The sequence below is a fragment of the Mustelus asterias genome, chromosome 2 (assembly GCF_964213995.1).
Source record: "Mustelus asterias chromosome 2, sMusAst1.hap1.1, whole genome shotgun sequence".
In the NCBI taxonomy this organism is placed as follows: domain Eukaryota; kingdom Metazoa; phylum Chordata; class Chondrichthyes; order Carcharhiniformes; family Triakidae; genus Mustelus; species Mustelus asterias.
This window is the reverse complement of record NC_135802.1, coordinates 91,394,842-91,408,772: the sequence shown is the minus strand read 5'-3', so window position 1 is coordinate 91,408,772 and position 13,931 is coordinate 91,394,842. Positions and strand designations below refer to the sequence as shown.

General features: G+C 42.1%; 1 protein-coding gene across 2 annotated transcripts in view; it reads right to left on the bottom strand.

The window, feature by feature from the left end:
• Positions 1–13,931, bottom strand: part of LOC144509624 (histone deacetylase 9) — a 728,394-nt gene that overhangs the window by 224,674 nt on the left and 489,789 nt on the right. For both annotated transcript variants that reach the window (XM_078238446.1, XM_078238445.1), the window contains 2 exons: positions 8,981–9,207; positions 1,618–1,884 (listed from right to left, as the gene is read on the bottom strand). In XM_078238446.1, coding sequence (XP_078094572.1) covers positions 1,618–1,884; positions 8,981–9,207 — 494 coding nt within the window. The remainder of the gene's footprint in view (positions 1–1,617; positions 1,885–8,980; positions 9,208–13,931) is intronic.

Sequence of the window (13,931 nt, the reverse complement as noted above, 5' to 3'; positions counted from 1 at the left end):
GAGATAGAGAATTCCCATCGAGTGGAACCTCAGATGCAAAAATAATTTTTGGAAAATATGGATGACAGTTTTAAAATCACATTTTCCCCAACAATTGCATTTTACATGGGCTTCAACTGCTGGAATTTAAAGGTCTGTAGAGCAGCCACAGACACCAGCAAAGAACTCAAATTCTTTGAATTTGAATTGAATTCTCAATTTTTTTACCTTTGAAAATTGAATTTTACTTTGGCCAAAAAATAATTTCCTACTATATAGCATATCATTCTGCATGCTTGTGGTATTTGAGAGTGTGTTGCAAAGGTCAGGTCCACTTTATACTACTATTATCTGATGTGACCTGTTATCTTGTCAGTCGATATAAAAGTACTATTTTCTTTTAGTTTTTATGGTATTAATCATTGGGCAGGATTTTCTGTTTTACCCCGCGACATGTTTTTTGATGGCGGAGGTGGCCCCTCATTGGCCAGCAGCAGGATCTTCCAGCCCTGCCACTGTCAATAGGGTTTCTCATTGTATCCACCTCCGTCACTGGGAAACCCATGGTGGAGGGTTGCATTCAGCGGGACCAGCTGGAAAATCCTACCCATTGCCTAGTAAGGGGGGGATTTGGCTCCATTTATGCTGAGGTCTATTTGTAATCATTATCATTAATTATCAGCAGCATCTCTGATTCAACTACTTGACTCACTGTAAGTGATGGGGACCATTGTGAACCACAGGGTGAATGGAACAAAATACAAAAATAATCACAAGGGTAAAAAGGAGGCTTAGACGGACCAAGAAGAAAAGAGATACATAAAGAACATTAGAAAACATTAGGCAGCTGGGAAAGGATATCCTAGTTACTTAGCAAGTTCAATTGGGGGAGCTTGGGGAAATAACAGCACTGGAAAATACTTCCAGCAGCACCATGCCAAATCACTGTTGTAAACGTAAACAGTACATTATAAGCCTTAACTTATTGTACCAGGACAAGAATGTTCTGTCTCCGCTGATTAGGCTGCTGCACACCAGTTGTCAATATAGTTTAACCATAAGTCTGGTCTAGAGTGACAATTGTTTCCATATCCTATTCTGCACTAATCACCACCACACTTCACTGTCCAGTGCACATGTTCAACATGATTCCAGGACCCTCAGGGTTGAGGCAATATAAAATGTGGCTGACCTAGGACCTTAACTTCAACAAATATCACTGCTTTGTAAGATGTCACCTACAAGCAATGATAATTCATTTTGGTTTAACCATGCAACGTGTTCTGAGGTGGATTATTCTAACAACAGGGAGGTCTTGTGGCTCACTATGTTATGCCCCTGCCTCTCAGTCAATAGCTACAACTTCAAATTCCGCTCCAATACTATTGATCATGAAAGGAGCTTTTATGATGTGATTCAACAGGTTGATAATCAGTATACTAATCCTTCCAACACCTCTTCAAAAGGTAAAAACATATGTGTGAAGATATGAAGCTAACAAACACAGCTCCATACAATTCAGTAAGTTTAAACTCTTAGTGATCATACTTGTCACTGCTGCTGATAGCATTCATTCAGGCTGCAGGTTTTCTCTGGCTTCTTTATGAATATTGGTAGATTATGTAGTCTTTTACTTGCCTGGTGAAAAAAATTTGTCTTCTCCTCAGGATTGCTCTGTTTGAACTGGATTTCATCATCACTGTCTGGGGGCTCCTGTTTCACCTGCACAACACTTGGCTGAAGTTCTGCTGTTGCTCTCTCATAGGTGCCATTGCTGTTGCTCTTGCTGCTTCCACAGGGAGGCCCCTCACCTTTCTGTATAGTCTGCTGTTGGCAGAGCTCTTCTTCCGTCTCCTCAGGGTGACTTTCCGGCTGTTGAAGCTGCTCGAGGGGCTTGGAAAGTGTCTGTAACAAAAAAAACCCCTCCTTTAATTTAAACATCACAATAATTCATCCACATTGCCACACAAAATAAGGAAAATATTTTCACACACATCGATACATGGTAAATACAAATACTACATGGTGAATCTTATGAATTTCAGCTTTCTCCAACAGGAACATGCATCAGGAATATTTTGTGGGCATAGGGATCAATGGACCCGTAATGTTTGTTAAAATTAAGGACACAGACCATAAAATTTACCCCATATATCTAAACTTACATCAGTTTCAAAAGTAATTCAATTATTTTCCTCTTTTTAAAAAAAAACTCATTTTACTGAGGAATTTTGAAAATCAATAAACATAGGAGATGGCCATTCTTGTCTTAAGGTCAAAATGATAAAGCAGCTAACAAAACACAAAATCCTTGACTTATAAGTAGATGCATAGAACAGGAAAATAAGTACGTAATGATAGCCCTTCATAAAATACTGGTTTGGTCTCAGTGAGAATATTGTGTCCAGTTCTGAATGCCAACTTAGAATAGATGTAAAAAACATGGAGAAGGGTTTTACAACAACAGCAAAATATGACAGGAGTCACATAAGGAGTTATTAGTGCTATAATCCTGATAGCTAGTTGGTGAAGGAAGAATCGAGATTCAGTCAGTATTTTGTTTGTTCATACTATAAAACATTACAGGTATATATCCTCTGATTTCACTCCATTCTCGTCAGTTAGTATCCATTCACTTATTATCCTCCTCCTCCTTCAGGTACCATGCCATAAGAGGGCATTGGCACCATGGACTTCAATTGGTTTGGTCCATGATTATACTTAGCAAAGTAACAAAGTTAATTTTCCACTTCCCCATGCAGTATGGCTGACCAAGAAACACTCCGACCTGCAGCAGGCATATTGGAAGAATTTGCAGGCTGACAATCAAACTGTTTGGCTATGTTAAGAAGACACCTTCAATGGCCATCAAGTCATGAAGTGGGACTTGAACTTGGAATTTTTGGCCTCGAAGGGGCATTACCACAGTAAATGCCACAAGACCCAAATGTCTCTTTAATGTGCTCAAGTAACCATCTGATCAATGCCTGCATGCATTTAATGTCAATTGATAGAATTAACAATTAGGTCAAATGAGTAGATTCTAAGGAGTGACTTAAGGAGGAGAGCAAGGTAGAGAATTTGTCAGGATGATACCAAGAAGGAGAGAAAATATAAGAGGTTTTGATAGAGTCAATAAGAAATGCTATCTACTAGTAAGAATGGGTTGGTAACCTAAGGAACGGAGTTAATGAAATTGGCAAATGAACCAAAGGCAAGGTAAGGATAACTTATTTCATGCAGAGAGTTGTTGTGATCTGGAATACACTACCTGAAAGGGTGGCAGAAGCAGATTCAAAAGTAACTTTTAGAAGGGAATTTAATATATTCTTAGAAAGGAAATCTTAACAAAACATTGAAGAAAGAACAGTGGAGTGGGAGTGATTAGATAGTTTTCAAAGAATGAGTAAATCAGAGCACAAATGCAAACAACAAGGCTGAAGAACTTTCAAACATCTCGGGCTGGAATTTTGTCAAGGTGTGGAGACTCTGCAGACTTTTAAAAATGGTGGGCAGGACTGGCAGGACTGCCCCATTTATTAACATCCCATTTTCGGTGTTAGAAGAAAAGGGGCAAGGTACGACTCACATGAGGGAAACCTGAACTCAGCAAGATGATTTGAACTCAGTGCTGAGCTCAAATGGACCCCAGTTTCATAGTATCAAGGGTCACAACTCGCAGTGAGGGTGTCACAAATTTTTAGAATAGATTTAAATGCTCCTGAAGTGTGAATAAGATCAGTGGAACAGTCATGATGGGAAGTTATTTAATTCCCCAGTACTTTAAGAATAAAAATAAAATTACTAACGTCAGTATGAGTTAAAATAATGCTATTCTAGCAATTACAATAGTTGTTTCTTGACATTTCCCCAAGGACTATCATGTCATTGTGACTACATGGTTGTATTACAAAAGCTATAATTATCTCAGCAGGAGTGACCTAGGTTCACTTTGACAGCTCAATGAATTCATTGCATGATTAACTATCTTTGTGGGGTTATCAAGAGAGGTTTGTCTTCATAAGGGATTAAGCGCTTGAGGGGGTTTAAAAGTTTTGAACGGGGTTTCATGAATACTGTGATAGGAGTTTAAACCTTTATTTTATTTTGTCTCAACATGGCTCCTGAGGTCTGCCGACGGTTCAAACTGGGTCAGTTGTTGTGGAGACTGTAAGGACCAAAGTTTGTGCGTAGATTGGCACAAGTTGGCATTAAGTTGGCATGGGGCTTGGTGTCGGCACAGGAAGGCAAGGGTCAATGGGGTTAATGGAGTGTGAGGCGTGAAGGCTAGAAGTCTAAACTTTTAGAAGGAAACTGGTACAAGGTCCGAGAGAACCTAGCCAGCTCTTAGCCAACTTCAGCACTTGGCATCCCCCATGGCCAACTCTGATCTGTAACTGGTTGTGATGGGCCTAATTCAATCAGACCCCTGCTTCCCCTGAGCAAAACTGGATTGATGGGATACTTTATACAGAGATGGATCTATTGAATTGGGAAATGTTGGTACTGAAAATTCAGCCCCTACTGTGAAAAATATATTTGATGTCCTCCAAAGGTTCCCACCACCATTAATTCCAGTGTCTAGCCTGTTTAATTCACTCCACCTTGTAGTAAGATGAGGCTGAGTAATTGCTGGGGCTATCCATAAAACATTCTTTGAACACGGTATAACATTTGCAATTCTCCAGTTCTCTGGCACTTCTTCTGAGTCTAGAGAAGACAGAAAGATTATGGCTACTGTCCCTTCAATTTCCACTCACACTTCCTTCAATATCCTTGGATGCATTTCACCCATTCCCATGCCTTGCCAAATTTAAGTACTGACAGTTTATCCAATACTTCTTCCTTATCAACTTTGAATCCTTGGAATGACAGAGTTTCCTCCTTTGTCACCATGGCCTGGGTAACACCTGCTTCCTTAGTAAAGACAGATGCAAGTTAGTTATTTAACACCTCAGCCATGCCCCCGGCTTCCATGTTTAAATTCTCTTCGAGATCCTTAATCACACCTCCTCTGCCTTTTACCATTCTTTCATTATTTATGTGCAAGGAGGGGGTCCAGTAAAGGATGTGGAGATGCCGGCGTTGGACTGGGGTAAACACAGTAAGAGTTTTAACAACACCAGGTTAAAGTCCGACAGGTTTATTTGGTAGCAAATGCCATTAACCATGCAATCACTACGACAACTGATGAATGAACACCGCTCGACAATCACCAGGCAAGACTGTTCTCTTCCTGTGGGGGAGCACTTCAGCGGTCATGGGGAGAAAGGGGTCCCAGAGTTCCCAACATCTGGCGGGGGAAGGCAACTCTGAGTGGCCTTCAGAGTGAGCCCGCCCACCCCACCTCCCCCCACCCCCACCCCACCCAAGATGATGAAAAGTTTCATTTTCACTTTCCCAACCAACCCCGCACCACCTCACTTTTCAGGGTGGTCGGATAAGGCTCTTAAATGGCCTCATTAAGAGAAAGGGTAGGTTTCCCATCTGAGGCCATGCCAGCCCAAGTGTGAAATTTTGTCCGAATTTGGGCGGGCTGGTTCCTGAGGGGGTTTCCGTCAATTTTGCATCCTCCTTGTCTCAGCACCCGCTTTGGGGCTGGGTGGGGGGAGCGTAAAATTCTGCTCCTTGCATTTCAAAATTCTCATCTTAATTTTCCAGTCCCTCCCTAGCTCTAATCTCCTTCAACTTCACAACCCTCCAAGAGGTATTTTGTCCTCACAACTTCCTTGATTTTAATCGCTCCACCATTGATGGCCATGCCTTCAGCGACCTGGGCATTAAACTCCGGAAATTCCTTCCTAAACTCCTCTCCCACGCTTTGGTCCTATAAGATGCTCATTTAAACCCATCTCTGAGCCAGCTTTTGGTCAACTGCCTTAATATCTCCTTATGTGATTCAGTGTTAAATTTAATTTCAGAATGCTCCACTGAAGTGCCCTGGGACATTTAATTAGATTAAATAGCAATACAAGGTGTTGTTGTTGTAGAATAACATATTTTTAAAAATAAATGACTTTCTTACAGTTGCAGATGTTAGAGTTCCACAGTGATAGTGTAGCGCTGGTCATGCGAACCATTAAGGATGAAGATATAAAACCTGATCCTGTCACTTTATTTATAGCATTTCATCAAACAAAAGTTAATAGGCAGAGAACTCCATTGCCTTTGCACACGAGTGAAATTTACTGTTATAAGCCTGCAACAATTTCCATTTTTCATGTACAACTGCTTCAATTCAGGAAATTAAAATGGACATAATTTACAGGGCTCTCTAAGCCACAGCAGTTTCAGAGAGAGAGAGAAGGAATGCAACTAAATGAGCCACTGAAGAACTGCATGAGTCTCAGTAGAAAGCACATCAAAGAAAGTAATACCTGTCTGCCTCAGCAGGTGGGAGACATATCCTACTCTCTGGCCCGAGAACACAGGGCCTGTGAAAGTGTCACGCAGGGAGTAACGTTTTTATGTCGGTATCAATGAGTAGTTCAACATATCTTTTAAAATCCTAACCCTCCTGTAAAAATCTAGCAGCAGTGAAAACAAACAGCAACTCAAAAGGCTGGTGTGCAAATCAATAGTTCATGAGTAAGAACAACAACAAAAAGTGACTGAAATAGTGTTTTTAATTATGTTTTAAACACTGCAACTGCCTTTGAATTTATTCAGAGGTTAGTTGAGCAAAAAGAGCCCGAGAGGTCCTACATTCAATACCTAGACTGTGATGAGTGGCAAGACATTTCTATAACAGATTTAAACAGGAATTTCCCATGATGATCCACAGAAGCACAATCTGCGAAGGGGCTTTTGCCAAACCAAAGAAGGATATATTAGGAAAGGTGGCAAAAATGTTGATCAAAATATAGGTTTGAACAAGGGTGTTAAAGGAGGAGACATGGGGAAAAAGGTTAAATTTGTTTCAGAACTTCAGGTCTAGATAACTGAAAATTCAACACTAAGGATGAAAGGAGAGCAGGAGAATTGTAGTTGTCAGAGCATTGTAGGGCCGAAGGAGGTTATAGAGATATAGAAAACAATGAAGGCATTTGAGCAAAGGGGTGGGCATTTCAAATTTGGGAAGTTGATGAACCAGGGTCCAATGCATGTCTGAAAGCACAGGGGTAATGGGTGAGAAAAACTTTCTGCAGATCTAGATAATATGAAGTTTTAGCAGAGTAGAGGATAGGGTGATGTCACAAGAGAATTGCAACAATGAAGTCTGGAAACGGATAAGGATTTCGGCAGCAGACGAGTTAAGATGGGGCACTGACAGATGATATTTTGGAGTTGGATGTTCTCCGTCCTTGTGAAAAAAAGCTGGTTATGAGGATGGAAGTTCAGCTGAGCATTAAACAAGACTGTGACATTGCAAACAACCTAGTATAGTCTGTGACAGTGGCCAGGAAGCAGAATAAAATTAATTGTGGGGGAAACAGAATTTGTCAGAAGTATGGGGCGAGAGTGGTGCGAGGACAATAGCTTTGGTCTTCTCAATGTTTACTTGGAAGAAATGATTGTTTTCACCAGTACACCTTTTAAAGGAATGGAGTTGTCACATTGTTGTCCAAACAGAAAAATAATAGCTCTTTGGTCCGACTTGGTTCATTATGTGGGGTGACACAGTGGCACAGTGGTTGCAGGTTCAATTCCGGCCTTGGGTGACTGTGCAGAGCTTGCATATTCTCCGTGTCTGCATGAGTTTCTTCCGAGTGCTCCGGTTTCCTCCCACAGATGTGCAGGTTAGGTGGATTGGCCATGGTAAATGTGCAGGGTTTTAGGGATAGGATGGAGCTGAGGGCATAGGTGGGATGCTCTTTCGGAGAGTCGGTGCAGACTCAATGGGATGAATGGCCTCTTCCTGCAATGTTGGGGTTCTATGGTTCCATGGTATATAACTCACAGATAAAATATTATGTAGAGTAGCTACCCACCTTACATCTTGTGTGTGTGAGTTAAATAATTGAAGGAGAACCATAAATGGTTGGCAGGCAGATCAGTCTCCAACATATTAAATATCATTCTGATGAAACATGAACCACAAGAAACATTGGATGGAATTTCAATCGTTGTGGTAGTGGGCCCATTCACAGTCTGGACAGCTGATAGCAACCTCACTGTGACCACTTGCAGGAACCTCGCTATGATTAAAAGCCAATCACTGTTGCCTTCTGTCTGAGTTCCTGAGTGCTCTAGGGTGGATGCCCCATCCGTAAGAGCTGTTGGTCAGTCAAAAGCCGGCAACTCTTCAGAATCAACAGCACCACTGGAAGCAGTGGCCAATGCCAGTACTTCAGTGTCGATCCGTCTCCTGGGGTATACTGGAGCCTCAAAAAACCAAGGCCATTCAGGCATTCTGGCAGGAGTGGGGGGTGGTGGTCAGTGTACAGGAAAAGGGTGCCTTCCTGCGAGGACAGCCTTTGCCACCTTCAACTCCCTCTATTGGGCAAAAGGTACCCAAAAGGAGGGACTTCTCTGTTAGGTTACATGCTTGCCTGCCAGTCTATATGCGGTGGTTTGCCCACATGATGTGGCATCTCTGCCATTAGTACAATACCAGGGGTGGCAAGTTGAGGCCTTTAAGTGGCTATTTAAGGGCTTCAATTGGCCACCCAGGGGAAAGGCCATTCTCAAACAGGATTCAATTCTGAGGAGTGAAGATGATGGCGGGCTCACAACTCCATGATGCAGCCACCCCTGTCCCTCTCAACCTGCTCCTGGGTGGCAGGTAGAGAGGGGCAGCATAGGTGCAGAGGGAGTGCACTAAATTCCACCAATTAATTCTGTTTCTCTCCCCACAGATGCTGGGCATCACCAGCAATTTCTATTTTTACTTGACAGAAAATAAGAATGGTTTTTCAATACAAACTGCTGGTTTCAGACACACTTTAAGTTTAATGAGTTCAAGTTTTGAGTAAAGAATGATGTGTTCAGCGATTTACCATAGACACGTACATTTTAAATGCCAATTGCCACTGACTGTTGACACAAAGGAAGCACTGACCTTGGTCAACTGTATCTGCTGCTGGTACTGCTTCTGTTTTTCTAGGAACTGTTGGTGCTGCTGTTGAACAACCAGTTGTGCCAAGGCCTGTGTGCTTTGCGGGAGTGGCGCAGAGTGCGTTCGATTAAGTGGCCTGTGACGTGGCAACTTGTTTGCAGCTCTGAGTGTCGGTGATAATCTGTCCCCCGCTGCTCCCAATGGAGAATGAGCCTGAAGTGAAGCCACACCTAAAATCCAATACAATGATTTAGTTAACAGTAGCCCGGATATGATACCTTACAAAGTCATATCCCTCCAAATCGGAGATCTTAAAAGTAATTCTTAGATGATAACCTGTGAGAACCAAATTGAATTCAGAGTTTAAAACACAACCTTTATTTATAAATCACCTCAATTCACAATAGGTAATGGAAATATTTTCATAAGAAATGTCCCCGGGAATTGCCTTGTCCCCAGATGCAAATTCCTTAGGGCACAAAGTGTCCAGAGACTCTCAATTCCAGTTCTTTCATCTTGTTAAATAGTTTTGAATTTCCTACCCTATCAAATTTAAGGTATTTCAAAACTGCATAGGTCTGCATTCTTTACGCACAGTGACCCAATCAGCACACAGATGAAGAGTGCTCAAGAAAATCAGCCATATTTTAATCTAAAAACCTTACACAGCTGCCTCAAATGACGTGTATATAGAAGTGTCACATATACTAAAGCACAATGATATTATTGTCACCAAGATGTCTAAAATGTCTGGTGCACTAAGGATATTGGCTGTAGAGCAGATCTTAAAAATAAAAGTGAGAAAAATTGCAGAGTAAATTGTCTTCCAACTCCAGGAATCTGTTATTTTGCCACCAGGAGACTTTGGGCCATTTTGCACTTAAATACTTGAGTGTAAATCAACACCAGTTCATCACTGATGTATACAGAAAATTCATGAGAACTGATCCTTTTACCCAGCAAGCTCACTGAGTAGCAAAGAGATTCATCAGAAAAGTCTCAGGATCGTGGAACGATGAGTACAGAAGATCACTTAGTCCCAGGTGTTTGTGACACTCTTTGAAAGCTGTCAAATAAGTTGCACTCCCCTGCTCATTCCTCATAGCCCTACAGATCTCCATGCCCACTTGGTACCATGAGAACTGGGGTGCTTTATTGGTTTGGTTTGATGTTTAAAGTTTTCTTTGCAATTTTGTCTCCTTTGTTGCATTATCCCTTTAAGGGCTGCTGTTTTTTGTTCCTAATTTGTTAATTTAGTGATCCTTCAGCCCAGCAAGAGATCAGTGACTTCTTCATTCCATCAGCCTTTGACCCTTCAGCCCATCAACCTTGGACCATGCAGCCCATCTACCTCAGAGAAATTCATGAGGAAGAAGCACTTGTCGGTATGGAAGATCCTGAGTGGCCCCATGATTCAGTGACTATTCTTTGCATGATTCCTTATCGGCTGCTCGAACAAGGTGGGAGGTCCTCTTCCTCAGGGGTTAAAGGAAGTGACCTCACTACCTAACTGGCAATCCAGGACAGAGGTTGCAGGGGAAGTCAGCAGCCATGGGGTCATCTGGAGAACTTGGCTGTAGTGCCGCAAGTGCATCAATGATCTTCTCTGCCCTGCAAGGGTGAGAACCATATCCTTTAGGAGTCATCAACTGGAGAAATGTGATAGTGTGGATGATGGGGGGGGGGGAGCCCACTCTATGATTGGAAATGTGTTGAGGCTGCAACATCCCCAATGCTGTCCATTGCAATTCCCTTTCAGGCCTGTCTCAATTGATCCTCCTGCCAAATGGCAGGATGTGGGCTAATCCACAGATCAATCCTCAAAGGCCATGGCTCCTCAATGACCCCTCGTTTGTGCTAGCTGCTCACCCAGCACTGCATTGGACAATTTGTCTGATTCCATGGCTTACTTTTGCAACAATTACCTCTACGGCTGCTTTTAAAAACCTGCCAAGGCTCCAATGCACTCCTCGCAAAATGTGGAGGAGCCAAAAAACCTACGGTCTATTAGATCATGGGAGGCAACCAAAATATGAGCCTATTAGTATGACCATTTGCAGAGAAATTGGGGAATCTTCCAGAATCCCATGGGTGATGTGTCAGTATAGGTTCTCTATGTTGAATCCCAGCACAAAAAGTGTGGATTTGTCCATTCAAGCCCAACAACATTTCAATGGAAATTGTACTTTTCTTGCGGAAGTGTCAGTGAAGGGTTAACTCTGTCCTACCTGTTATCTATTTCATGGATGTTACATAGAATCATAGAATTTTACAGTGCAGAAAGAGGCGATTTGGCCCATCGATCTGCACTGACTCTCCAAAAGAGCATCCCAACCCAGGCCCTCCCGTCCACCCTATTTTGCAAGTTCAGCACTGGATAACTGGGGCAGGCACATATTGACAATCTGCTACTTTACACTGCCCACCAATTTCAGCACAGCTGCATTTATACAAGTATTCCTGCCTTCCTTTAACAGTGTTAACTAATTTCATCGGGTCCTCTCTGTGTTCCCTACTGCCCATTTTCTACTGCCACTGCTGTTCAAGCTGTACATAGAACTTTACTTTGGTTTCCAAGATAAGGCCTCATACATTACTGACAATTAAACTTGTTCCATAAATTGGCAAGATTTGGTAAATAATCCACCCTCCCCTCTCTGGAAAGACACATAGTTCAAACTGACAAAATACAAATGACAGTGAAATAAGAATTGTCACTTGAGGAAACAGAAATGAAGTACTGAACAAACCCCACACCAGCCCCTCTGGGTGATGAAGATACGGACTCTGATATGGAAACAGAAGAGACTGCTGCCCCTACTGAAGTGAGACATCAAGCAGAACCAAAGTCAGTGGCTTTATGGCGCTCTCTTTGGAAGTGAAGGTCTCCCATCTGCTTCACACCCCCTGATCCAGTCCTGCCTCCATACCGATTGCTAAGTGGCGGACAAGACAGTACCCCCCACCTCCCTACACCCCCCCAGCCCCGCCCCCGTGGCAGGGTTGCGGGGGAAGAAACGGACTTGAGGGGATCATTAATTGATCTCCCCATGGGCCTCATTGAATATGAGCTCCCCTATTAGGTGAATGGAGGCTCACCCAATAGGGAAGGAGCATTGGGGGGTTTAAACCAGCTGGCTCCACTCCACCTGAGGAAGGAGCAGCGCTCCGAAAGCTAATGGCATCCGCTACGAAATAAACCTGTTGGACTTTAACCTGGGGTTGTTAAAACTCTTACTGTGTCCACTCAGGCTGGCAGTCGATAAGCACGGGACTGCTTTGAACTCTGTTGCCGTTGAACAGCGTTTAAATCTCACTGTAAATAAATGGTGATTGGTGATGGAAGACTGGCCTTAGTAAGATTATTACAAATAGTGAATTCAATGTCAGAAAGTGAAATAAAGTAAAGAAATATTGGATAGAGAGAGAGAGAGTAAAAGTGACAGAGAAAAGTAAAAGAAAATATATGAAATAAAGCTCCAACTATACTTAAATACTGAAGAAATGAGACTTCACATTTGGAGAGTTAATATTCAGTGTCAGAGAGTTTATTTGGCTGTAATCAAGACTTATCGCATTGTTAAAAGGATACTTTGAGTGGAATAGATAGCCCTAACTTTTATTATGTATTTAGTCCTTATTTATGAGGTATGCACAGGAACTACATGCCACGCAATATATTTGATTCTTGAGTCAAACAATCAAAATGACATTTTTGTGCAGTTTTTGGGGGAGTGGAGCATTTCAAAAAACACCTTTTGGATTCCAGTGCAGCTGCCAGATGTTGTTGTCCAATTTCTCCATTTACAAAAAAAGATGCACATTGTTCCCCTCACGATTATTATCACCGCAAAGCCAAGCCGTATAAATCCAATTATTTTGCACCATTTGAATCCTGAAGAGCTGATTTGCAACCTCTCTCCAGGCGTTCTGTTAGCTATTCTCCTTAAAGATCAGCAAGTTGGTGGAAAGATGGCTATGCCACTATTAGAAACAAATATATCAAAATCTATCAACAGGAGGGACATACTGTATCTGATTAGTGAATTCCATGGCTGCAGCAAGATTATTCCCATATTAAACACTTTGGCAACTGTTCCACAAAAGAAGTCCATTGCACATTACGTTACTGATTGACAGTGTGCATGTAAAAGAGCATTTCTATTCATTTCTTCTGACTGGCGCTTTAAAGAAAATAATACTTTGATCTTATATCCAGTGATGCCAAAACAAAAATTAAAAACTGATGTCAAATCTTTGTTTGAACTGGTATTTATAGAGACAGTTTTTTTCAGTTAGTTTCAGATTTTTTTAATGACAGTAATCACTTAAAAAAAAGTTAAGCCTGGATAAAACCAAACGCAGGCTTGAGTACTTAAAGCTGTTCTACAAATACTCAATACCACCATAGCTTTGATTTGAGCAATGTGTTTATAGAGGAAGGGTATAAATATACTGCAGGGGCTTCCATATCATGAGTGAAGTGTTCTATTGAAATGACAGGTTAAAGATGTCAGGGCTGATTTCCAGGTCCATATGCTGGAAATCAATTGGACAAAGCCTTTCTCTCTCCCTTGTCCAATGCATGTTAAATATCAGTTTTTGATCAAGCCATATTTCAGTATAGTGGGATTCTCACCTTCAATTGAAACCTCTAAATGTTCATGCATCCAAATTGCCTTCTAGCTGAATTTTCCCAGCTTACTGGAGTCAAGCCGGGAGGTGGGAGGGTTGGAAAAATGGCGGGTAAGGAGCCAGGAGGGGAGGCCAACAGTTTTCCGCTGCCATGACATATTACCACCAGAAAGCTTAGCAGCATGACTGTCCTTGAGCCATTTAAATGGCCAATTAAGGACCACCTCCTCTGTCTGGGCATTTTGCCACTGGGCATTGCCCTGGCACCCTCCTAGCCTCCTTCACCAGTCCTCTGCAACCACAGCACCCACAAATGACC